The 26,160-nt window shown below is 41.7% G+C and overlaps 1 protein-coding gene across 8 annotated transcripts in view; it reads right to left on the bottom strand.

The window, feature by feature from the left end:
• APBB2 (amyloid beta precursor protein binding family B member 2) overlaps positions 1-26,160 on the bottom strand; it is a 327,791-nt gene that overhangs the window by 136,759 nt on the left and 164,872 nt on the right. For all 8 annotated transcript variants that reach the window (XM_070397666.1, XM_070397692.1, XM_070397699.1 and 5 more), the window contains one exon: positions 15,233-16,048. In XM_070397666.1, coding sequence (XP_070253767.1) covers positions 15,233-16,048 — 816 coding nt within the window. The remainder of the gene's footprint in view (positions 1-15,232; positions 16,049-26,160) is intronic.

Raw genomic sequence — 26,160 nt, 5'->3', positions numbered from 1 at the left:
TTGTACCTGTACATGCTAAAACATGAGTGAACCTTGAGGACATTAGGTTAAATGAAATAAGCCAGTCACAAAAAGACAAATACTATATGATCCATTTATATGAGCAATCTAGAGTAGTCAAAATTATTGCAACAGAAAGTAAAATGGTGGTTGTCAGGGGCTAGGGGGAGAGGGGATTGGGAGTTATTGTTTAATAAGTATAGAGTTTCAGTTTTATAAGATGAAGAGTTCTAAGGATGGGTGGTAGTGATGAGAGAGAATCAATGATTAGAGAGAATCACTGATTGGCTGCCTTCTGCACGCCCCACACTGGGGATCGAATCTCATAACAAAACTAATGTAATTAATGTAACTGAACAGTACACTTAAAAAATGGTTAAGCCCTAACCCGTTTGGCTCAGGGGATAGAGTGTCGGCCTGTGGACTCAAGGATCCCAGGTTCGATTCCGGTCAAGGGCATGTACCTTGGTTGCGGGCACATCCCCCGTGGGGAGTGTGCAGGAGGCAGCTGATCGATGTTTCTCTCTCATCGATGTTTCTAACTCTCTATCCCTCTCCCTTCCTCCATGTAAAAAAAATCAATAAAATATATATATTTTAAAATGGTTAAGATGGCAAATTTTGTGTTATATGCGTTTTACTATAATTAAAAAAAAATGAGAGTAGTGCAAAAAGGCCTATGGGATTATGAATAAAGTACATCTTCTATTTATACTTGTTAGCCTATCCATTTATTTCTATTTTTGTGTATTGTATCTATACACATAATATATTAGTATATTGCAAATGTGCATGATTCATACATCCATATATATATATATATATATATATATATATATATATAGTCAGTATATATACACGCAAATATCAGGATGGACAATGAAAAGAGTTGCAAAATGCCAGATTTCCTAGAAAGAAGTGTGGATCTTAAGGCCTCTTTAGAAGACAGTTGTGAAACATACATATGCCATCATTAAACAGAGTAAAGTTTAAAGACTGGAGTAGGCGAAGGCGAGCAGGGGAAGGTGGAGCTTATGGCACCCAGGCACCTGCCTAACAGGCATTCATTGAGCAGAGCAGCTCCATAAAGCCTACTTCCATGCAAGTTCCATTCTGCTGGCTCTACGATAATAATAGACCAATGCTAACACCAAATCAAACGAACCACCAGCAAGCATCTTGAAATTCTGGGGGAACTAGATAAAATGAAAGTAAGTTATGTGTCAGGAATATATCTGACATACACATATATACACATACATACACATTTTGCACATATTTCCACACACATACTTTTCATATACATTATTAGCTCATCCCATCATTGCAGGAATTTTCAGAGGAAGGTGATATGAGCCCATTTTATAAATGAATAAATTGAAGCTTAGAGACACTTAGCAACTTGCCCAGGGACACAGAGCAATGAAGCAGATCTGAGATTCAGGTACAGCTGACTCTAAATACCATCCTTTTGCCACTATACCACAGGGATGCGTGAAGTATAAGAACTAAATTTTCTCCTCATGACCCAGTAAGTATACATGCATTTGTTCAACTGTAAAAACCGCTTCATAAAATAATACTTAACCTAAAACTGACAGTCTATGCCCAGCATCATGGGGACATTCAGCTGTTTCAGGTGTCTCACCAGAGAAAAAGTGCTCTTTTTACAAAAGTGCTAAAAACAAGTGGTGAGAGTCCAAAGTTGATCATTTCTCATGAAAGCACTCATGCCATAACCACTTCTTACACAGAGAAAAGAAAAAAAGAGAACTCAGCAAATAGCTCAGCGTTTCATTAGCCTGCCATTCCACGCCTCCCAGACTTCCAGGAGGCTCTTGGCAGAACTATGCAAGCTCCCGGGGAACTGCTTCACCGCCAGGGAATCCAGAACCCATGCGTCATGCAGGAAATTCGCGGTGGGTCCAAGGGTACCCATATGGGCAAAGCGATACTGATTAAACAGTGATTCATTTCATCCCAAGCTACATCCATCATTTAAAAACTATGTTTCACCAGGCCACTCCCAAATGTACACATGGCATCGTCTCTTCCACTTCTGCCAAGGAAAGCAAAGACTGGAATTCAGCTCAGGGAGGTTTAATCTGGGTTTACGTCCTTGATGGAGGCAAACAGAGGAAAAGAAAAGCAGGGAGGGCCCTGAACAGTGAGGGGAGGGTGGGGATCTAGTCTGCTGATGACACAGACCTCTGCATTCTCAATTGGACTTTGATTTTTAAATGTTCTATTTTACTTCCTGGTATTGATTAGAAGTCCCCTAGAGAATGTCATGCACTATGAAATTCTCACATCTCTACCTCAATCTGTGCTGTCCTTCAGATTAAGAATAAAATGTTCAAAACCCTTAGATTGAATTATGATGGGCCAGAGTCCATACTAAATGATGCTGTTTATTTTTTTAAAAAAAACATACACAAAGAACACAGGAAAAAGTACGTACGGAACTCTAACTATAGCAGTTTCCTCCTGTTTCTTGGTCCTGAGTTAGAAGTGAGGTGGTTTTGTTTGTTTGTGGCAAATGAGCAGAGAAGAGGATGAAGAAATACAAATGGCTTTAAACCCTCTTTACAAAATAGACACTTTGAAAATATATATTTTTATTGATTTCAGAGAGGAAGGGAGAGAGAGAGAGAAACAGAGAGATGGAAACATCAATGAAGACAGAGAATCATTGATCGGCTGCCTTCTGCACGCCCCACACTGGGGATAGAGCCTGCAACCTGGGCATGTGCCCTGACCAGGAATCGAACCGTGACCTTCTGGTTCATAGGTCAACGCTCAACCACTGAATTACACCAGCCAGGCCAAATTAGACACTTTTTAATTTACAGCTTTGAAGATTCTCCTTCCCTGATTCAGCTTATCCCTCTGTTTTCTAGATTTCTTTCAGAATCTGCAGAACAGCAGAAGGTATTTTAGCTGAAGATGCTGCTCATCTTGTCCACTTTACAAACAGCACTCTTTTTCTCATAATCATCAATCATTTTCACTAACAATTAAGCATTAGCATTCTCCAACTTGGCCTCCACCTACCTAACTGACCCCCGCCCCCACAATTACCCTTCACAGACTTCCCTCTCCACCCAAATTGCTAGAAGCATTGATCCCCGTACCGAGAGCAAATGTTCCCAAAAGCGATTTCAGGGGGTCTCTGAGGTTGAAATTATTTCCATAACACTAACATGCTATTTACAGCCCTTTTCACTGTGCTAACCTAACCTTTAACTGATAGAGCTCAAAAAATTATGGATAAAATTGCTGGCATCTTAGCATGAAGCAAGGCAATGGCACAACTTGTACCAAAAATTATGATACTCCCCAATACACACGTCCACTGAAACAACGTCAGCTTCACCCAAGAATGTCCCTGTGGCAGCAGTAGAAATTTTTAGTTTTATTAAACCTCAATCCTTAACTATATGCCTTTGTTGTTGTTGTTGTTAATCCTCACCCTAATGATATTTTTCCATTGATTTTTAGAAAGAGTGGAAGGGAGGGGAAAAGTGAAAGAAACGTGAATGTGAAAGGGACACATGGGTTGGTTGCCTCCTGCATGCACCTTGACCAGGTGTGTGGATGGAGCTTTGCGACCGAGGTACACACCCTTGACTGGAATCAAACCCAGGACCCCTCTGTCTGTGGGCCAATGTTCTATCCATTGAGCCAAATCGACTAGGGCAACTATTATGCCTTTTATTTTTGTTTTCTTGGTGTGTTTTTTTGTTTTGTTAATCCTCACCTGAGGATATTTTTCCATTGATTTTTAGGGAAAGTGGAAGAGAGAGGGAAAGACAGAAAGAAACATCAATGTGAGAGAAACACACTGATTGGTTGCCTCCTGCACGAGCCCGAACCCGGGCCGGGCTTGTGCAGGAGGCAACCAATCGATGTGTTTTGATTGCAGGCTGGGGAGGAGCCTGTAACCAAGGTACATGCCCTTGACCAGAATCGAATCCAGGACCCTTTGGTCTGCAGGCTGACACTCTATCCACTGAGTCAAACTGACTATGGCTATTATGCCTTTTAAATGTAAGTATGGATACAGCACTTCTGCTGCAGAGGAAGGTAAGAATATTTTGGGAAAAGTACATGGAGCACCCTTTTTACTTGAAAGAACGAAAGACAAACTATGTTTATTCAAATATGGGTACCAGGCAGAATATTCTAAAAAATGAATGGGGTGAGCCTGACACTTCAAGGAAAACAACTGACAGTATTTGTTGCCAATGATAAAATGCGAGCTTTCAAGCAAAAGTTGGAATTTTGGAAAATTTGTATCTACCACAGAGCTTGACAGCTTCCCCAATAATTAATGGCTTTTCTGATGAGGTGTGGTGAGATCAATGAATGTAATGTTTTCATAGTGTATAATGAAACGTGTCAACATTTGGAAGAGCTTCATAACTCACTGAACCAGTGTTTTCCAAGTTGCCAATGCATGATGTCACAAAATTATGTATGGGTAAAACATCCATCCAGAATGTATGACAGAACTGGGTTTTAATGAAACAGAGTCCAAAAGAGTTTACTACTGTGGTTTCAGATTCCACATTGTAACTAACCTTTAAGAAACTACCAATTATCAAGCTTTGGTGTAACATAAAAAAAGAATAGTCATAATTGCCTGAAAAGATTATTAGAATATCCCTCTTTTCTTTCTACAAAGCTGCATGAGGCCAGCAGGACTTTCTTCATCTACTTTAACCACGTTTATTGAAACGCACTAAAGGTAGAAGTAAGACACACATTATAGAGATTTTCAAATAAATAAAACATTACTTTTCTTATAAAATTGTTGTTGGCTTTGAAAAAAATGGTTATGTCTCAAACAATATGTTTTATTCTGTTCATGTTAATGGATTTCTTACTTTTTAAAAATAAATAAAATTTAAATATATTTTTTAATTTTTAATACAATAAATATTGATATACTCCATGTAAACAAAAGTTCTTTGGGGTTCTCAGTACTTTTTGAAGGTGTAATGGGGTCCCCAAGACCAAAAAGTTTGAGAATACTGTCTTTGAGCAATCTCTTCTCTTGCTTTCTCCCCGTTTTTTTCTTCCTGTGTACTCACTCCTTTACTTCTCTAAACACTATCATCTTTCAATTCTGTCTTCTTCATGCATTACAAATCAAGAAATGCTTTGTCTGGAACGTCATGACCTTTATCTGTTCTACATACTTGGAAAATAATCCTCTGGGAATCATTTTGAGATAAATGTATTTATTGCACTTTATTTTCCCTCACAAGCATGCCCCAGGCTCTATTTCTTCTATGTACTCAGAATAGAGCAGTGAACGGAATAGACTGCATCCCTCCCCCTGAGTTTATAATCCAGGATTACCACTCAAAATGTGGTCGAACACCAGAAGCATGTATCAATATCATCTAAAAGAGCTTGTTAAAAATGCAGAATGTCCACATTTTTAAGAATGAAAAAAAATTTTTTTATGCAGAATCTCAAGCTCCAGCCCAGACCTACAGAGTCATAATCTGCATTTCAACAAGCTCTCTGGAGACTTTCCTGTACATTAGCATCTGAGGAGCAGAGGATTTACGCATCTCTCTAATTATTGTGAACTTCTTGGAGGTAAACTATTACCTTTAATATGTTGTACTGCTTGTGTAAATAATACAATGTACTTGTTATGCTCATCACTCACTCAAACATGAGTGCCCTGTGCATAGATTTATTTCTGGGGATTTAAAAACAACAAGAACAAAGGCAAAACAACCTATTATATCCTGAAGAAGCTTTCCACCTCATAGGAAAGATAAGACTAATTATAATGATAACTAACATTTCAAAAAATGCTTCTTGTGGGCCAGCTTTTGTGCCAAGGGCTTTATAGAACAATCCCATAAGGTCAGTAGTAGTATTATTCCCACGTTAAAGATAAGAAAGTTGGGGCTCAGAGGTTAAGAAACTGATGGAGCTAGAACCAATCAGGATGTTGGATTCTAAAACCCAGAAGGCGGTAAATGCAGTAAGAGAGTTAAAGAGATTTGAAAAATCTTGAGGAAGGGGCCTGTGAGTTCCTCGAAGGAAGCATTGTGCCTCAATCACGGACTCATCCAGAACACTACACACAGTTCCTTACACACAGTAGGAACTCAGGAGACATTCATCCATAGAAAGTATGTGAGTGTCACCCTCACTAAAGTACTCTTCAAATAAACAGTCAAGAGTTTACCAAACCAATTATCCTTACCTCCATTAAAGACATGATGGACTTGAATCCATTCTATAACTCAGGGCCCTTGTTCCATAACACATGCAGGGGGCAGATGGATAAGACATCAACTAAAAGGTGAAAGCCACTCAGAAATCATGAAAGAGGCTGAGGCGTGTTCTGGGGAAAGAGAGGAAGGGCAGGAAGCCAACGAATGTCTCCCTTGTCCACAGTGAGCAAGGGATGAAAGGAATGTTGGTCAAAGGTCCCCCACAGATTATAACCTGGAGCAAACACAGAAAAGCAAAGTGGAGAATTAGCCCATTACTAACAAGTGTCCCTAGAGGCTTCCATCAGCAGGTGTCTCCACAGCCCCAGTCCCTGATCTTCTGCTATACCTCCCATCAGCCCCTTCTCAATGATTTGGAGTTGGGGGTCATCTTTGTTCTCTCACTTTCTGACAATTCCACATAGAACATTTTCTTCTATAACATTCTGAGAAACTGTTTTATGGTTCTGTTATGATTACTCTACATGTCTATTAGGGATTAAACAGGCTTTCATGGGCCAGCCATCTTGTATACCTAACCACCACATACACTACCATATGTATGAGAGAAAGATCCTGGTAACAAGCCAACAGACTGAAATCAGCTTCTTAGACAAGAACTTATAGGATGGAAATCTACCATTATAATATCCCAGATGTACCAGTTCAGTGCAATTCTATAGGAAGACTTCTTCAAATACGGAGGGAGAAAACTAATCAACCACCAATGTATCTAATGATATTAAGAAAGAATCTTTGCAGGAATTAAATTGTCATTCTCAAGAACAAATCTAAGGAAAGCAAACCAACAATAAAATCTTACACACGATAAATATTATCTCCTCTCTTAGATACCAACACCAATATTTTGGAGTTGGTGTTTTATCCTGTTCTCTCACTTTCTGACCATTCCATATGGAATGCTGACAATTTTCTAACAGTCGACTAATTGGATTTTTCCAGTCAAATCTGTTTGAATATGAAGCTTTTATTTCACCATTTCACACCCAAGGTTTCTAGTAGATAAGCACAATATATAAATTATAAGGGTAACTGGTAACTATCCTCACATTTATGAAAGCGAACTGGGTATATTAACTGAATCAGACTCGGGGTACAAAAATTTATGAACCACCCACATCCCAGCTTTTGAAAAGCTAATGTTTTCCCTCCTCTAACCAGATTAACAGATGGAAGAGCTCTGAGGAGTCATCTAAAGATGACTTTGGAAATTTCAAACATGCTTTGCTTAATAGTTCATGTCACACTGTATAATTCTACCAGAAGGCATGGGACTGAGACTAGAATGACTATGATTAAAAGAAGTCTATAGATAACAAGGATGTTGCTACAATGGCACTACACTTGCATGCAGTCGTCACAGGCAAGATCAACATCAGCCCAGTTCTTTCTACCGTAAGTTTCATGTGTACACGATGGCTGAGTCGACGAACACATGGAGCAGGGTCCACAAGCCCAGTGACTGTGCCGAGGACAGGAGCCATCTAAAGCTGCCGCTGAGTGTTGCCTATTTGGCATTTGAGCACAGTGTCATGAGATTTCTGGATTTACGAGAAAAATAAGAGACCCACATTTTTATAAAAGTTTCTAATTTCTAAGCATTGGCATTGAACTCAAAGTCTTCTAAAACACTGTCTACTGGACACAGCCTGCCTGCAGGTTGCCTGTAGGCTTTCCAGCACTGCCCATTTGTGAAGCTTTCACGGCATCACATTGCCTGTGCATTGCCCTAAAGTTAGGGTCATCATTTTCTTTTATATTCTATACTAGAGGCCCGATGCACAAAATTCGTACAAGGGGCTCGGCCTCTGTTGCCACGGTGGCAGCCTCTGCCTCAGCCCCCACCACTGTGGCTTTGTCCGGAAGGTCATCTCGGGGGATGTCTGGTCTAATTAGCATATTACGCTTTTATTATTATAGATAGCTCCTAAGAAAATCCTGACTATTTGGAAAGCAATGTCTCTTAAACAGAGCTAAGAAAAACATGGCTATTATAAGCTTTGATCAAAAAGAATAACCCCATCTCCACATGCCACGTACACTGAACTACCCCACCCTTCAGAACTGAGCCATACTGTTAAATGTTAGGCTTTATTATATCATTATTATCTTTTCCTGCCTTTTCCATACTTTCCCCCAATCTCAGTTGGGTTTGTAGTTTCAGATTCAACAGTATCAGGTCCATACCTAAGTTTCCTCATCTTTACAATGAAGAATTTGGATGAAGGGAACCCAAAACTATCTTGAGGTCCTTGCAGTATATTTTATTCCACTGAGTCACAATCTTACAGGCTACATGATAATGAGTCTGAGCAGATAGTTTATGGTGAAATTTGACCAGAAAACATCTGAACATGGCCAGTAGTATTTTTGTGTCTATCATTCCACTGAGTTACAATCTTACAGGCTACATACCTTCCATTAAGGGCGTTAGCATCACCTGGCACTTCTGGGAGTCTATCAATTCTCACAATGCCTGCAAATGTTAGGTTTCCTTCTCGAAAACACTGAATATAATAATTCTTACAAACATCCTCTCACATCTCCTCTGTGTTGCATACAGTAAGACATTATCTATGACACATCTGTACTGGGTTAAATAGTCTCCCCAAAATTCATGCCTACTCACAACCTCAGAATGTACCTCATTTGGAAATAGAGTCTTGCAGATATAATCAATTAAATTAAGAGAGAGTTATACTGAATTGGAGGAGGCCCTAAATCCAATGACTGGTGTCTTTATAGCAAGGGGATGGGAAGACAGAGGCAGAGTTGCACTGATGCGGCCACAAGCCCAGGAATGCCAAGCATCCCTAGGAACCGTCAGAAGCTTGGAAAAGTCAAGGAAGGAGTCATCCTGCTGACACCTTGATTTCAGACTTTTATCCTCCAGAACTGAGACAGAATAAATTTCTGTTGCTTTAAGCTACCAAGTGTGTGGTGATTTGTTACAGCAGCCCTGAGAAACTAATAAAACATCTAAACATCTCCTCTTCTTTGCTTATAAACTTAGGCTGCCCAGGATCTGGGCTTTATTTCTTGTTCGTACTAAGATGTGACACATTTTAGAAAGTACTCTATACATGGTGGGAACATTCTCCATGGAGACAGGAAACTAACAGTGTTTGAGCTATTTAAGGTCACAGTTCTAATTTATTTCTATGTCTTGGGTATCTAGCACAGCTCACAGAGTAGACTTCTGAAAAATAACTGGCATGTGTATGTACATATGAATGAACAAATGAGGAAGAATGAATAGATGAACTAATGAACAATGGTAACTATGCATGTATTAATTTAAGATTCTGTTGCGAGGATAATGAGTCTGAGCAGATAGTTCATGATGAAATTTGACCAGAAAACATCTGAACATGGCCAGTAGTATTTTTGTGTCTATGATTCCACTGAGTCACAATCTTACAGGCTACATACCTTCCATTAAGGGCATCAGCATCACCTGGCACTTCTGGGAGCACCTCATGCAGGGCTATGACAGGACTCCGCCCTGTCCCTTCCTAAGCAGCCACTCTTGGACTGCACTACTCTTTCCCCAGAAGCTAAAAAACTTGCCAAACCAGAAACTAAAATTTTTGTTTTCAAAATGCAGCAAAGCAGAGAAGAGTGGGGTAAGAGTCATGACTTAAACTTCTTTAGTGATCAGTGTAAAAGAAATGAAAGTGATTCCTTACTTTTTAACAGCTCTATGAAAGTCTATTCAACTTCCAGCACAGATAACATCAAGAACCCTAACTCCCACATCCCAATCAATTACATTTCTCCTCCCTATGAGCACCTATCCCACAGCGCTCTAGCCCTTAGAGCCCCTTCCTGGTTCCATCTTGAATATATCTTCTGTCTTGTACTTACTGACTGTTAAGATTTTTGCTGCCGCCCATTTCATTATTTTATCTTTCTCCCCCCCCCCCCCCGCCGCGCCCCGCAAGTATCTAGTATAATATTTTATAATGCAAGACAACCAAAAACTATCATGTTCAATTGAATAAATTTTTTTTCTCTAGAATGTTCTAAAAAGATTTAATTGAGCAAAATCATTTTCTTCCTTAAGTTCATGGGGTGAGATAAGAAATATTTTTACACATCTTACTCCTGAGGTACTAAAATCTAATTTGGAAATCACACGATCTACCCCAGGACACAATGTGTCCAGGCTATTTTGGAAACATCTCACATCTGTCTCCTTGAATTCCTCCTGTCACATCATGGAACTGTCAACTGAGAAGGCCAGTGAATCACTAAAGGGTGTTTAAAAGATTGAAATTAATTCAATGGGGGCAAACCAGCTGAAAACAGCATTTCCGATATCCTGGAATTTTCTTTTTCCATTTTAAAGGGATTGGGAGCTTTTAAAAAGCAATTTAAAAATCATTTATGGTTGAAATTACCAGAGCAATGTGACATAAAATGAACATTTAGAAGAAGTTCCTAAAAGTGTTACTATAAACGTATCCAATGCTCTAACACTCTTAAGCTAGCTAAGGCCAGAAATAAAAAGTGCTGCCAAATGAGACTGACATAATCAAGTTTGTGCCTTGGCTCCCACCCTCCCCAACTATCCAGCTTGCAAAAGAGTTCCCCTTTGTGTGCCTGGAGAGTGAAAGCCAATCAATTTATAACATCAAAGGCTTCAAATTCCTGAGCAACAGGGATCCATCTGCAATGCAAGGCAACTGTACCCAGGTAGCACCAAAATGTTGCCTCTTCCAAAAGTTTTCATGAAGCAAACATAAGACACCAGGTGATCAACAGAGAGACCACATACACAATCCCATCAACCTGCGTTTACCTGAGCCCCTGTGCTCACCTGGGGCCACTGAGGAGGCGGAACCTCTGGCCAAATTCGAACAGATTAAAAGTCCTCACTTTCAACTACCAACACTTTTCTTTTAGCATCTAGGAGAAGGCATGCTTCTGGACTTTTTGAAACTCTCATGAAACTCAGAAATTTCATAGATGCTTTTCTTTTATAGAATAGCCTCTTGTTTCCTCAAAGGACAGACGAGGAGGAAAAGAGGAGTAACATATTGTACACATAGGATTGTGCAAAAAAAAAAGTTACTAAGATGCTGGAGGGGACAATTCAGAAAGGGGAATAGGAAATCACGAATCTCTGAATTAGTCGGTACTCTTTATTTTACAAACAGCATTCTGACTTGGGAAGGTTGCCCCTAAGGTAGGGATGCATCTGTTCTCTTTTTCTAGGCTCCCCAAAGCACAAAGTCTGCAACTCAAAGATAACTGTGTCATCCTGATTTAGCCGGAGGACACACACCACAGTGATGGGTATTTAGTTAATACACAGTGAGGAAGCACATATATACACTTTTTCTATGTATGAACTATCACAGTGCATACTAGCATTTTACAAAATGTTTGCTCCTATTTTTTCTTCTTCAATAGTCAGTGTTTGTGTATATTATAAACAATACAGTATAAACACAGGTATACTATATAAAATATACAGAATAAACATTAATTTTGCTATTAGAAGTGAAACATACAACGTTTAATTTAAACTGATTGTGATCACTGTACACACTATGCTTCACAGGAAAGATGAAATCAAAAGCAATACCAATTCTGAATAATCGCTTATTTTATTTCACTCACTAATTTATATGGTGGTCACTACCTGAAACTCCAAAGTGTGTTCATGAAGTAGAGGTTTCTATTCAGTAGGCGTTCACAACTGGCTCTCAGGAAATTCCAAAGGAATTCCCCAATATTATTAATACTAGAGGACCAATGCACGAAATTTGTGCAAGGGTAGGCCCTCGAAGCCCCAGCTGCCTCAATCCTCACAACCCCGGCTGCCTCAGCCCTTGCAGCCCCAGCTGCCTCACGGCCCCACACCCCACCCACTGGTCTTTCCAGAAGGTCATTCTGCCGGCTGGTCTAATCAGCATATTAGCTCTTTATTATACAGAATTAGAGGCCCAATGCATGAAATTCATTTGTGCAAGGGGATTGCCCCCCTTCCCCCCCCCCCCACTGCGGCGGCTGCCTCAGGCCCCGCCCACCATAGCAGCTGCCTCTACCTCAGCCATGGCAGCCCTGGCTTCGTCTGGAAGGTTGTCCGGTCTAATTAGCATATTATGCTTTTATTATATAGGATTAATATCTGGAGACACTGCAGCATGCTGTGATAGGCACAGAGATCCCAAAGGGACCATTTTGAAGGATAGCACAGGTTTGACCTCCAGTGTGTCTTTAAAAAACTCAGTCTCACTGCTTTAGAGTCACAGCTAACAAACTCTTCCCAGCATATTCGATTCAAAATGTCAATCGTTAGCAGCCCATTCAGGGCCATCACCATACTGTCACCCATATTTTAAAATTCTAAGGTCTTCAAAACTGACTTTAAGGGAGAAAAATGAACATATCCCTCAATGTGTCAGAAAACCCTCATCCAGTTCCCATGATGCACGCACTGTAATGAGTCGTGTAGAGAAGCCACAGGAAGGGCCGCCCGGGCACTGAGCGAGGAGCAGTGAGCAGAGGGACCCGAGAGCCGCAGTGGAAGGAGAGGACTGCATATTTCAGCAGACTCTGAGCTCTCCGCAGGCCCTTCCTGACACCAGCACTCCACGAGCGATGGGGCTAGGGACACAACCATCTAAACTTCAGTGGTGAGAAACTGTTAAGGAACTCACAGAGCTTGAATATGATGGAACAGCACACCTAATACTCAAAAAGCCTGAATGTCCTGATATGGACAGTTCCACAAAATATATATTTAAGTGAAAAAAGCAAAGCATTTATAAAACAATCTAATATAATTTTTTTGTAGTTTTAACTTTTTAAAAAAATATATTTTCATTGATTTCAGAGAGGAAGGGAGAGAGAGAGAGAGAGATAGAAACATCAATGATGAGAGAGAATCATTGATTGGCTGCCACCTGCACACCCCCTACTGGGGATCAAGCCTGCAACCCTGGCATATGCCCTGACGGGGAATTGAACTGTGATCTCCTGGTTCATAGGTCGACGCTCTACCGCTGAGCCACTGGGCTGTTTTAAGTTTTTATTGTGGAAAATTTTAAACATATAAAATTTGAGAGAACACAACAATGAACCCTCATGTACCCCCCTTTAATGATTACCAGCTTAGGGGCAATTTTGTTTCTTTTTTTTTTAATCCCACACAATTATTCTGGAGAAAAGTCCATACTGAATATTATTTATATCAGTTTATGTTATGTTATGTTATGTTATGTTATGTTATATTACATATTATACCATTCTATATAGTAGTATATTAGTATATCTCTAAAAAGTAGGGACTCGTTAATAAGATCATTATCATAAAATTTGGGTATATTTTATTTTTTGTAAAGGAATTTACACTAGTATTTTATCATTGTGACAAACTTTTTAAAGACTTTTGAGAAATGTATACAACCATACATCCACACTAAACATTACCATCTACCGAGAAAGTTTCTCCAGGCCCTTTTACAGTAAAAAAATCGGGTATATTTTAAAATTTATTACAGATGTGGGTATATGCATAAAATGTTTTTGAAAGAAAACAACTTTAAGAAAAGAAGTAGTGGTCGTCATTGGGAAAAGAATTAGAGTGGGAGCAGAGGAGACTTTACTGTTCATTAAATAACTTCCAGTAAAATTTAAAATTGAACTACCACAGAGAGCAGCCACGTCTGCATGAGCAGGGAAGGGTGCGAAGGAGTTGTGTGAAAATAGGAGGTCGAGTTAGGGTGTGTGTGAAATACTCCTTATCTCTATAGATTCAAACACCAGCAGGCGACAGTGCCATCAGCTATAGGATATGAATTCTCTCAATGGATGAAAAGTAATAGAGTTGTGAACTCAGTAACATTACCAAGCATAATTATGTTCCCAATAATAGCAGGGCTAGACATTTTCAAGATGAAATAGACTCACCTCAACCTCCCCACTGCCATTACCAGCTACAGCAGGCTGATGAAATCCATCACTTTAAAGTACTGTGATTTTTAAAGGGCATTTCAAAAACTTTTTTTAAACAAGTTCAGGTCTTAACTTTCCCCTTCCCTTTTCCTTATCTGTAGTCCTTGTAGTTTCTCTGCCGTATAAGATGGGGAAATGTTACTTCCTTCCCTGGTGGTTCTATCTACCACACTCACATAGGGACCCACCAGGGTGGCTGCAAGGTTATGTTACAGAAATACGCCTTTGCGAGTGCTTGTGTACTCTGACTTCAGGTACAACAACGTTCTCCACATCTGTTAGTTTTATGATCTGTATAGTGGAGGACTATGGAAAACTGAGGTTAAAAGTAGCTAACTTTTAGGAACCTGTTTATTTCTGTCACAATTTTGACTCTGCTGTGAAGATGTCATTGATATGGACAAAAGTCAATTAGACTAGCTAAAATCCTAAACTGCTGCACATATTTTAAAAGAAACATCACTTTCTCATTTTCAAATACCACTTAAACAAGGCTAATAAAATGTTCTCCAGTAAAAGTCAAAAGGGAGATGGTCTTTTAATAACCGGACTATTAACTTTTCATTAGCTTAAACATAAATATGTTCTGCTGAGAACTTTAAAATAGCTGGTTCTCTTAACTGGGTTATATCTTGTCCCCAGCAACTGTATTTCTTTTATTATTTTGCTTAACAAAACCCAATATTTCTAGACAGTATAAAGAAATAGTTCACCTAAGCACTGGCAGCACAGTTTTTAAACAGAGGGTGTTTTACTGTACCTACCATCAAGGACCTATTTCTTTCACAAAACTGCTTCCCAGAAAGAACAACTTACGTATGAATCAAAATAAAACTGTTAAAGGATATATTTGCCACACAAATGGCCCAGTTTTACCCCCAATGATCATGTTCCTCTTGCCACAAATGGATTTTTTGAGTCAGTCTAGAGATGAATTCCATCAATAACTGAAAACACCAAAAGCAAGGGCCCCCTCCCGACACCTTCCCCAGGGGTACCTGCTTCGTCCGGGGAGCTGGGCGAGGCGCTGTCGTGGGACAGTGTGGTCCAGCTGGACTCCTCGTCGCTGGGCGCCAGGTTCTGGATCCGGTGCAGGGCACAGTCCGTTTTGGCCCCTGTTTTCGGATGATCCTTCTTGGTCTCGGGGCTGGATGACACTGTGGCTACTGGGCCATCTTCGGGGCTGCACTGGGATTTGTTTGGTTTCTGCAGCAGCGTGTCACCATTCGCAATGACGGTGGAGGCCTGGCCCTGGCCCGCCTGCGACTTCTCCTCCACGACCCCGTGCTGGCTGCCCGAGTCCGGCTCGAGGTCTCTGGTTGAGGTTTCCAGGTCTGCATAGTAATTGAGGAAGCTCTTGGTTCTCCTGGGCTGGGAGGGTAAAATTTCACACCCCGGGGAATCCTGCAGCGGGGGCTCTTTGCCTTCTAACTTCTCAGAAGTTATGTTGATGACGGCAGTGGGACTGACGTTTTTGTTGGGGTCCTGCTGTCCCTGCTCTGCAGCCTTCCGGAGCTGGTTCTCCCCGTTTTTCACCAGCTTGATGTTGGCCGAGCCATTTCCCAGCAGAGGCTGTGCGGCGGGGTCGGAGAGGCCCATGGCTGCCTGGATGTTAGTTAGTGCATATTTTTTCCTGCATTTGGGGGGTGTGCTGTTCTTGGCTTCCGTGTGCTTGATTTCGGCATTCAACTGTTCATTGTGGGAGGAACGGAGATTAAGGGTATTCGGTGGTGTGACCGGGCTGTTCCGATGCGTGACATCTGAGGTTCCGCTGCTGGCCATAAACACCGCCAAAGTGTCTACACCCGCGGCAGCTGGAAAACAAAGGGAACGGGCGTTAGCTGCCTGACATGATGAAACCACTTAGCATACAGAGCGAGCAAACATTTTTATGCAGAAATTTGAGAGAATGAAGGCGTCTGTCGGTTGCACAAGTTCTTGTAAAATTGACCCATTTTCCTCTTTATTGTCACCATTTACTTCTATATCAAATAGGAACAAATGAAAGGCTGACTGTGGGCTCCCAAAAGCCAATTTACAGAAGAGCCAAGAGGTCTGAGGGTTCAAGTTTTACCTAAAATTAAAAAGTGTCTCTCTTTTGAATTCATATGGGAGCATTCAGATGGCTTCATTTTCCACAACCTTGAAAATGGCCCCCTTTCTAAACATTTACACCACATTTCTATCCTGTTGTTCCCTCAGGCAACAAAAAAACTGCTCAAAATCCCCTGGGGCCCAGCAAGTGTGGCCCACTGGTTGAGTGTTGACCTATGAACCAGGAGGTCATAGTTCGATTCCCAACCAGGGCACATGACCGAGTTGTGGGCTCGATCCCCAGAAGGGGGCATGCAGGAGGCAGTCAATTAATGATTCTCTCTCATTGTTGATGTTTCTCTCTCTCTCTCTCTTTTTTCTCCCTTCCTCTCTGAAATCAATAAGAAATATATTTTAAAATCCTCTGAGGCTCCAGCTTCCTTAATTAACCCGAACGGTCCCTGTTCAATGATGCACTATACATCCAAGGTAATTTTTCTCAATCGTGTTTAGAAATTGTGTTCGGAATGCCTAGAAAAATCACACCTCCATTAGAGTGTTTTGCTAATGTCTTTGTAAACATTTCTGACTTGGGCTTAGTGTTTGTACTAAACAGAAATGTTGGTGAAATGCCTTAATTGCTCAAGAAACACACACACACACACTCACACACACACACACACACACACACACACACACAATTACTAATAATGTAGCATTGAGCCCTTTGCTTCAAGACATGGAGCCCCAAAGGCGCCTGACTACGTTCCACTGAATTAAACTACAGACTCAGCTGCTTGCAGCACCAGGTGCCCTTGCAGAACGCCTAGGCAACTATCTGACAGTTGCATTTATCTTGAATATTGTTCACACCATCAGTGATTTATTCCATGTGTCTCTTGCTAGGAAGAAAGAACAGTTTCTCAGACTAGAAGGGAATAAAATTCCTGAGGTTTCACATTTCTCAGCCTGCGAGGAATGACTTCTTTCTTATCTGATCCTCTGCCCTCCACAGAGACCTCAGCGAGTTCTCCACCGCAGTGGGTGAGCCGAAGCACAGCTCCTAACATTCCTAAAATTGCACTGTGACAACTCCCTCATCCTCCCCCAGGCACAACAGGGACCTCCACAGGAGAGGAAGGCAAGAATGTTCCCTTCAGGAGCTGAGAGGCATCTCTTTCTATCACCAAGTATACGGGATGGGCTGTTCTAGACAAGGATCCCCCACTCATCTAGAGTCTGCATGCTTCTAGGAAACTAGGCAACGTCTACACAGTCTAGGCAGTGTCCACTTCTACACCAGAATGACCGTGTAGCCCATAGAGACAGTTAAGGGCTGTAGTCCAAAGTGATCCACCCTTGGGCCCCATTCTGCAGAATTACTATTTAGGAGAATTGCTGCTTACCCAGCACCCACCTCAGCACTTGGGCTTCATGTCACAGGAACAGAGAATCGAGTGTGTTTCTCCCTTTCAAACAATACTTTGAGACTAAATTTAAAAAAATAATAATAATACTGTTTGGGCTGCTACTACCATTTTATGGAAAACATATGTTTCCATTTCTAATTCAACCTCACTCAGGTGTAGCATTTGTTACGAGAAGAGCCCATCTTGAACCCACATGAAGTTTTCCCCATGACACACACCCACCACGCAGACACACAAGGGAGAGTTACTTTTAGACTCCCGGTATTTAGATTGACGTTATTATGAGAAAGTTGGAAATCTGTTGGCGTTTAAAAAGGCATGGCAAGAAATTTCATAAGGCTATTTTATGCCAGGTTCTACAATTCAGCAGTGTTATTAGGGAGAAATTTTTGTTTATAGCCATAAACATTTTCCGAAAGAACACCATCAACATTTCCAGGTGATTTAATATCGAAGTCACTTTCATGTCCTGGGTGTGACAGGTAAACACTTTTAGCCACGTTCGAATCAGCCTTTGGAGCCCATCACCCTCCCTATGGCCTTGTAACCCTTCTGCTCGCTAGAAATCACAGGGGGCTTTCGGAGGGTTAAGTTAGAACAACAGGACCATCCTACGCAAACGGCTCTGTATATGTTGTTTTTATAGATCAAAGCCTGAACACTGTGAGTGTGCCTTAGATGTGAAATGATGGTGTCATCTGAAAGGTCGGATCTAGCACTAAGGCAGCCCAGGGAATTCTATGCAGTTACAGTGTCTCCAGGGGATGACATATCTGCGAGGCAGTCATTTGGGTTCAAAAGGGTCATGAAGTAGGTAGAGGTTAGCAAAGCCCTAGACAGACCCAGGCTGCAAGAGAAAGGCCCCCAAAAGTGACAGGCAGTGGCCTGAGCATAAGAACACAGACCTTGGGGTCAGAGAAACAGGCTCAAGCCCTGTCCATGATTCTCACCAATTGAGTAATCTAGGACACCAGGATTTTAGTTTCCTTGTCTGAAAAATGGGAACAATAATAGTACCAGGTTGCGGTGAGAAATGCCCGCAGAAAGCTTAGCATAGGGGGTAGCAATAAATGTGAGCAACCCTCACCCCTTTTATTCAAGGGACAGAGGCCAGGGCTGCCTACCAAGGCCCCAAAATTAACCTTCCTATTTGATGTGAGTGATCGAAATGGTCTTATTACAGAGATACACAAAGAGTAAGTAGACTAATAGGAAAGGATAAAGAAATTGGGTCTAGAAGGGTTTTATTATGAAAACCAAAAACATTCCTCAGGCTTAAAAGGAAGGATGTTTGTGTTTCTTTTTTTTTTCTCCCCAAATACATTTATATTCATTTTGGAGAGGAAGGGAGAGGGAGAGAGAGATAGAAACATCAGTGATGAGAGAGAATCATTGATTGGCTGCCTCCTGCGCGGCTCCTACTGGGGATCGAGCCTGCAATCTGGACATACTAGTATGCCCTGAATGAGAATCGAACCAGGACCTCCTGGTTCAGAGGTCGATGCTCAACCACTGAGCCACACCAGCTGGGCGATGTGTTTCTTTTTTTAAAGGAAAGAAAATCTTACCATGTCTCTTTAAACCTTCTACTATTTGGCTGTTTCCTTTGGAGTAAAAAAGGCTAAGAATAAAGCCAAACTCCTTAACATAACAGACAAGTTATTTCAACTCCCCATTTCTAATGTAGATAATAGTACCTACACTTCAGTGAGCTTCAACTGGGGACTGAGAGAAAAGACTGTGGAGCATTTAGCCCAATGCCTGGCATCTATAAGAGCTCGGTCCCTATAGGGATCACTCTTATTTCACAGCTCCCTCCTTCCCCGTACACTTTGTCTCTGGCCACCATACCCCAGGCAAGCATTTATTGAGCACCTTCTTCCTACCGGGCACTGTGCTGGGAATGGGGAAATCAAGGCACCTAAAGTGCTTTCAGCCTGTGGAAGACAAACACTCAATAAAGTGACAGAGATCAACTAGGTGGGCGTGGAGGAAGGTACAAAGGAGGAAGTTGTCATCCCACCTTAGGTTGGAGAGGATCTGAAGGTAAGAGAGGGCAGGTTACCGTCTATGTCATCTGAGCAAATCAAGACATGAAAGAAGAGCTGGTAAAGGGGGAGGTGGAGGGATCAGGCAGAGTCTGACAAGACATGCTCCAAGAGTGTGGACTTGACCCCAAGGCAGAGAGGAGCAAGCACTTCAACAGCAGCCTTTTAAAAAGCCAGCAGATTTCCAACTTCCTTACAACAGTGTCAATCTAAATACCCAAGAACAGCGGTTCTCAACCTGTGGGCCGAGACCCCTTTGGCGGTCGAACAACCCTTTCACAGGGGTCACCTAAGACCATCCTGCATATCAGATATTTACATTACGATTCATAACAGTAGCAACATTACAGTTATGAAGTAGCAATGAAAATAATTTTATAGTTGGGTCCCAACATGAGGAACTGTATTTAAAGGGCCAGAAGGTTGAGAACCGCCCAAGAAGAATGAATCTAAAGCTGAAGTGCATGCATGTGTGCGTGCGTGTGTGATATTCCCTTACGTGGTGGGGGAAAGCCATTTTTCCCCCAGCACATTTTCCAAGGCATTAAAGAAGCAATGTAAACCAGGCAATTACACCATCAGTGGTCATCAGGGAAAGAGTAGAAAGAGGTAGACAGAGGGTGTCTCCCTAGCCAAAGAGGTAGGCCGGGCCCACGTTCCTGCTCCGCTATCTGGTGTTAGAGACTGACTACCACTCACTGAGTAGGAGAGAGCTCAGACGTGGAAACACTGGAAGGCTTTAACAGTTCATCCAGACACAGGGAGAGGACACAGTGGGCCAGGCAGACTTGGGTCTGGGGGAAGTTTCCTCTCGCACTGCACAGTGCCAGCTCTGGTCACTCCTCCCTTGACTAGGGCACGGAGATGAAGTCTCCGTTAGCACTTGGACTTAGAGGTGAGGACTAAGAAGCACCAGGTGCACTGGGTGATGATAAGGACTCTGATGGCCTCTCTCAGATCGGCTTCAGGAGAATGGCAGGGGTGGGCAGAGGCTGCCTCTAGGAACTTCACTGTGAACCAAGCAGGGGAGAGAGAAGAGCAGCCAGAGCAGCCACAGTTGTGGGAAGAAGTTTGTGTTCTAAAGGAGAGCCTTAGCCATGTTTTATTGTTCACAGGCCAGAAAAGCAGAGGCCAGTAGAGAGGGGGAAAGCAGAACACAAAAGAGGGACAGACCAAGAAGGAAGGGTCCAGGCGAGGAGAGGAGAGGAGGGACCACGGCAGATGTGGAAGAGTCAGCCTTGCCCAGGACAAGGGCCACTTTTTCACGTGAGAAGGAAGGTGAGGGCTAAGGATGGGGACAGGCGCGATGTCACACGGAGGAAAAGCAAAACTGATGGCCTCAATTTTCTCATGAAGATTAAGTCTTCCCTGAGGGGAAGCTGTCTCAGAGAACCCGTGGAGATGGACTACGTTTAGAAATATTCACAAGGTCAAAACACAGGATTAGTGACATTAAAAAATTTTTTTTTAATTTGATGGCATAAAAACAGACACACAGGTCAATGGAACAGAATATAGAGCCCAGAAATAAACCCATGCATATATAGTCAACTAAATTATCCAAAAGAGCCAAGACTATACAATGGGGAAAGGACACTCTCTTCAATACATGGTGCTGGGAAAAATGAACAGCCACATGCAAAAAATGAACCTGGACCACTCTCTTACACTATTCACAAAACTTAACTCAACATGGATTAAAGACTTGAAAGTAAAACCTGAATCCATAAAAGTCTTAGAGGAAAACATAGGGGACAAGCTTCTTAACAGGTCTTGGCGATGATTTTTTTTTTTTTAATTTGACACCAAAAGCAAAGGCAACAAAAACAAAATAAACATGTGGGACCACATCAAACTAAAAAGCATTTTCTCAGGAAAGGAAACCGTCAACACAATGAACAGGCAACCTCTGGAATCTATGGAGGGGGAAAAGGAAAGAAATACCCTGAGAGGGGCTGTAATGAGGGTGTTAGGTCTTCAGTACAAGGGTGGTTCTGCTCCTAGATTTCTGGAAGGTGGATAGGGCCCAAGATTTTGACATCACCTCCCCCTCTATTCATCAAGCTGTTCTGAGTGTTACCTATCAAGATCCAACATCAATTCAAGAGGATCAATTCCTATTCCAGAGCTAGATATAAGTTCAGAGTTAAGAGTATTACAAGAACTAATGAGACTCCTGCCATCACTCTCCTGCAGGATGGAGAAACATCTATTATAACCTGGCATGTATTTCCTCCTTTTCTGATAAATGTCCCCAAATTTTTCCTGAGGAATCAGCCTTCCTCCACACCCATTCAACAGGTTTTTGGGGGTGTGTGTACCATGATCGCAGATACAGTCCGCACTGCTGAGGACACAGCAGTGAACAAAACTGATGCAATTAAAATACCTGCTCTCACAGAAATGACATTCTAGGGATTCAGCCCCTGTGTTCCAGGAAGAGGTGACTCCACCCCTGACACATGAGGCACCAGGCCCAGGCCCAGCCAATCGCAGTAGCAAATCCTCATGGCAGTGGTGCCTGGTTCAAGGAAAAGCATGGGACCCACACTCAGCCCATCCTAAGACCTTTGCCACAGTGACCGGAAGAGAAGTGCTCTCTTTTCCTTTCTTCATAGAAGATAAAAGCTTCAAGGAGTCACCATCGAAGGAACCTGCTTCTTGCATAAGCATGAAACGAACACATGGGCAAGTAGAGTGGAGTCACAGAGAGAAAGTGAGCAGGCTGCAATGACATCACTGGAATCCTTAAAAGAAGCTGTGTCTGAAACACAACACCCAGGAACTTCTAGGGCAGCGGTTCTCAACCTGTGGGTCGAGATCCCTTTGGCAGTCGAACGACCCTTACACAGGGGTCGCCTAAGACCATCCTGCATATCAGATATTTACATTACGATTCATAACAGTAGCAACATGACAGTTAGGAAGTAGCAACGGAAATCATTTTATGGTTGGGTCACAACATGAGGAACTGTATTTAAAGGGCCAGAAGGTTGAGAACCACTGTTCTAGGGGAGTGATTGGCAAACAGTGGCTTGGCAAACCGTGGCTCTCGAGCCACATGCGGCTCTTTGGCCCCTTCAGTGTGACTCTTTCACAAAATACCAGCTCTTCCACAAAATACCGACTTCTGCGAATGGGCCACGAAGTTTCAATCCCACTGTACGTGCGCGCCCGCACGTGGTATTTTGTGGAAGAGCCACACTCAAGGGGCCAAAGAGCCGCTTGTTTCTCGCGAGCCGCGGCTCACCGACCACGGTTCTAGGGTATAGAAGCCAATCAATTTCTTCCTTTTTTTTGCTTAAACCACTTCAAGATGTTTTTTCTCCTTTTAGCAACTAAAGGAGCCTTAGTTAATATACAAAATATTTTTTAGGAAGCCTAAACAGAACTAGGTAAGCCAGGGTCATTTTAATTCCATGGCTAACAAAGCTTTCCTCAAACCCAGAGTCACAGAGGTCCCAGCACCAAGCTGTGACCCCATAACTCAGATGACATCCTAATACACCCCGTGCTGGAGCCTGTAGTTAAACCTGCTCCCCCCTTCTCTTTCCTGAGACCTCTAACCTTCTGTCAACGAAAAAATTTGTCAGAAGTGACAGGAAACTCCTCTCTTCAATAACCCGCTGCTCTTTCTCAGCTCCCATGACATGCTTATAAAATTGGAAACTGACAAATGGTCCCGGGTTGATGAATGGGCCCAGGGAAGCCCGGCGTTGGGCCCACTCTTAAATGAGACTTCACATTGTCCTCATTTTTATTTCTTCTGCTGTACAATTTCATTTCCTCAGGAGTTAACAGCAAAACTTCTACCTTGAGGGATGTTGCCTTTTGAACTAGACCTCAAAGTATTAAGGAAATGAAACAAACTCAGATTTATTTTTTTTTTCTTTTAGGAAAGAGAGGCAAAATAAAGCTGGTTTCCTGAAATTACTCATGAAAGTAAACTCTCCATGTGACAAAAATGATAAGAACTTCTCCATGAACAAAAGAGGAAAGGGTCACTGGAAGGCAGCCTGGGCCACGGGCTCAGAGAGATCACAGGATTCGTACCTTGGAAGTTTCTAAGCCAGGAAGGCAGCTTCACACAGCTGGTTCACAGGGCGACTTCCCCAGGCTCTCTGAGATAAAGGGGAGATTTTAAGAGCTGGGTCTAAACCACCTAAGGGTTTCCCATTCTCCACTCAACTTAATTGTCTGTTCAACATCCCCAGTGGGATGGAGGAAAGTCAAGAAAGGTGTACCAACTGCTTTCCTTCAAGAAACTCCGTCAGATAGGGCAGCGAGAAAGATAATTTATTAAACAAACTCACAATGGCTAAAGATAGAGGGGCTTATAAGAAGACATTAGGGATGAGGAGAGAGGGTCAGGAAAGGATCTCACCCAAAACACAAAACAACAACAATAACACAGGAAACAGCGGAGTTGGGTCCTGAAAGGTGGGTAGGAGTCCACGGGTCGACAAGGAAGAGAAGCCCCCAGATGGGGGAAAAGATGGCAAGGCAACATCACACCTGGTAGATGCGATGACTGATTATTTGGGAAACACATATCAGAATATGTGTATTCAAATAAGAATTAAGACATTCGGAGCAGTCACCTTGGGATATGATACGCTGACCCCAAGGATATTATCGCTGCTCAATTTCTACGTTTCATCATTTTCATCGTTTAGAAGAGCTTCAGTGTCTTCTGAAGATGAATGTTTTTTGTATTTTCTTTGTTTTTGTTGGTGCTTTTTAAAAACATTTCAAAAAGTATATTTTTATTGATTTCAGAGAGGAAGGGAGAGGGAGAGAGATAGATAGAAACATCAATGAAGAGAGAATCATCGATAGGCTGCCTCCTACATGCCCCACACTGGGGATTGAGCCCACAACCTGGGCTTGTGTCGTGGCCGGGAATCAAACCATGACCTCCTGGTTCATAGGTCAATGCTCAATCACTGAGCCACCACGGCTGGGCTTGGATGTTTTTGGCCAACTCTGGTGAACATAGTCAATGATCAAGCCTGGGAATGCTGATTTAGGTGAAAAAAGTAGTAAGCTATAATGTACTAATGCAGGTTTTCTTGAATAAGCTAACCTCAAGTCAATTAAAAAGAAAATTAAACAATGAAAGAAGCCTTAAAATAGGGAAGTTACTTGACTATATCATAGCTAAGACCTATTCGGAAGAGACACCCAAGTTGAATCTTGAAGGTTCAACAAGAATTTTGTAAGCAGATAATGGTATAGATTTTGGTATGTTTGTTTTTGAAAAGGTTCTCAGTAGTCACAGCTCCTAAGAGTGGAAAATGGGATTGAGGCATACCTTATTCCACTTAATGGTCCAGACTCTCCCTTACTAGCTGCCATTTAAATTATAAAAAAAAAAAAAGGGGGGGGGGGGAGCTGGAATATGATATTCCACTGAAGAAAACTGCTTTCTTGGCAAAATTTGTTACATTCTATACCAATGCATGATAGTAGTAGCTCTTATTGAAACACCATGCTGGATAACAGCTTCATTATCTCTTACATAACTACCAAGGAATAACGCAATTTGAGTACCAACAGAAAGAATGACTAAGTCAGCATAACCAAATACAGTGGTCATAAGAAATCTCCACAGCTATTTGATTAGTTCACCCCCATTTAGAGGAAAACACATCACTTTATATATTTGCCAGCTTAGTTCCTAAAATGTTTCCATACTGAGTCTATCTTGCAAATGTAATAAAAAGAATTTTAATGCTAAAGAATTCCTAAAGGGATTTATTCTCAACACTTAAAATGTACTTTTAAAAGGACATGCATGTTTGCCTGATTTTCCAAAATTAACATACCTATTCAAATATGTATTTACAAAGAAAATCTACTCCCTGGCCCCAAATTTTCACAGTACAAATTAGCTAACCTCTAAGAATCACCTTGAAGTTCCTAATTTTCCTCTGTGAACTTAGGTGTGCCATACTGGTTTTGGCTGAGTTTTGTAAATAGGACTTTCCTGCTTATATACCTCTACTGAGCCTAGTGTTTATTCTATTGTTTAATTTCAGTTCTCTGTTGAAATGTAACATGCAGTGTTATATAAAGAAAAAAAAAGCTTTGGCCTACTTAATGAGTTTGATTTAAAATTTAGGGACATCAATATCTATTTATTTATGGTTAAAATCTATTTCTTTAAAAACTCAAAATTCTCTGAGTGGCATGTAGCCTAACAAACATGGAATCCACCCAGATGTATCTCCCACTTACAGTCCTCTACTTCGTTTAATTCCAAATGTTATTGCCATTGCTTTTTCCTTATTATATTACTGTGACGCTAAGAATTAAATCCCACACCATCTTGTGTGTAGACTAGCATCCATCATGTCACAAAGAACGGAACATACAATAAAATTAAGGTGATTTTTCTTAGGGCCTGAAATT

Source organism: Myotis yumanensis, unplaced genomic scaffold (genome assembly GCF_028538775.1).
Source record: "Myotis yumanensis isolate MYYU_CA2020_CCGP unplaced genomic scaffold, mMyoYum1.0.hap1 SCAF_1, whole genome shotgun sequence".
Lineage (NCBI taxonomy): Eukaryota > Metazoa > Chordata > Mammalia > Chiroptera > Vespertilionidae > Myotis > Myotis yumanensis.
Note: the sequence above shows the minus strand (reverse complement) of the source record. Positions and strands in the feature narration are given on the sequence as shown.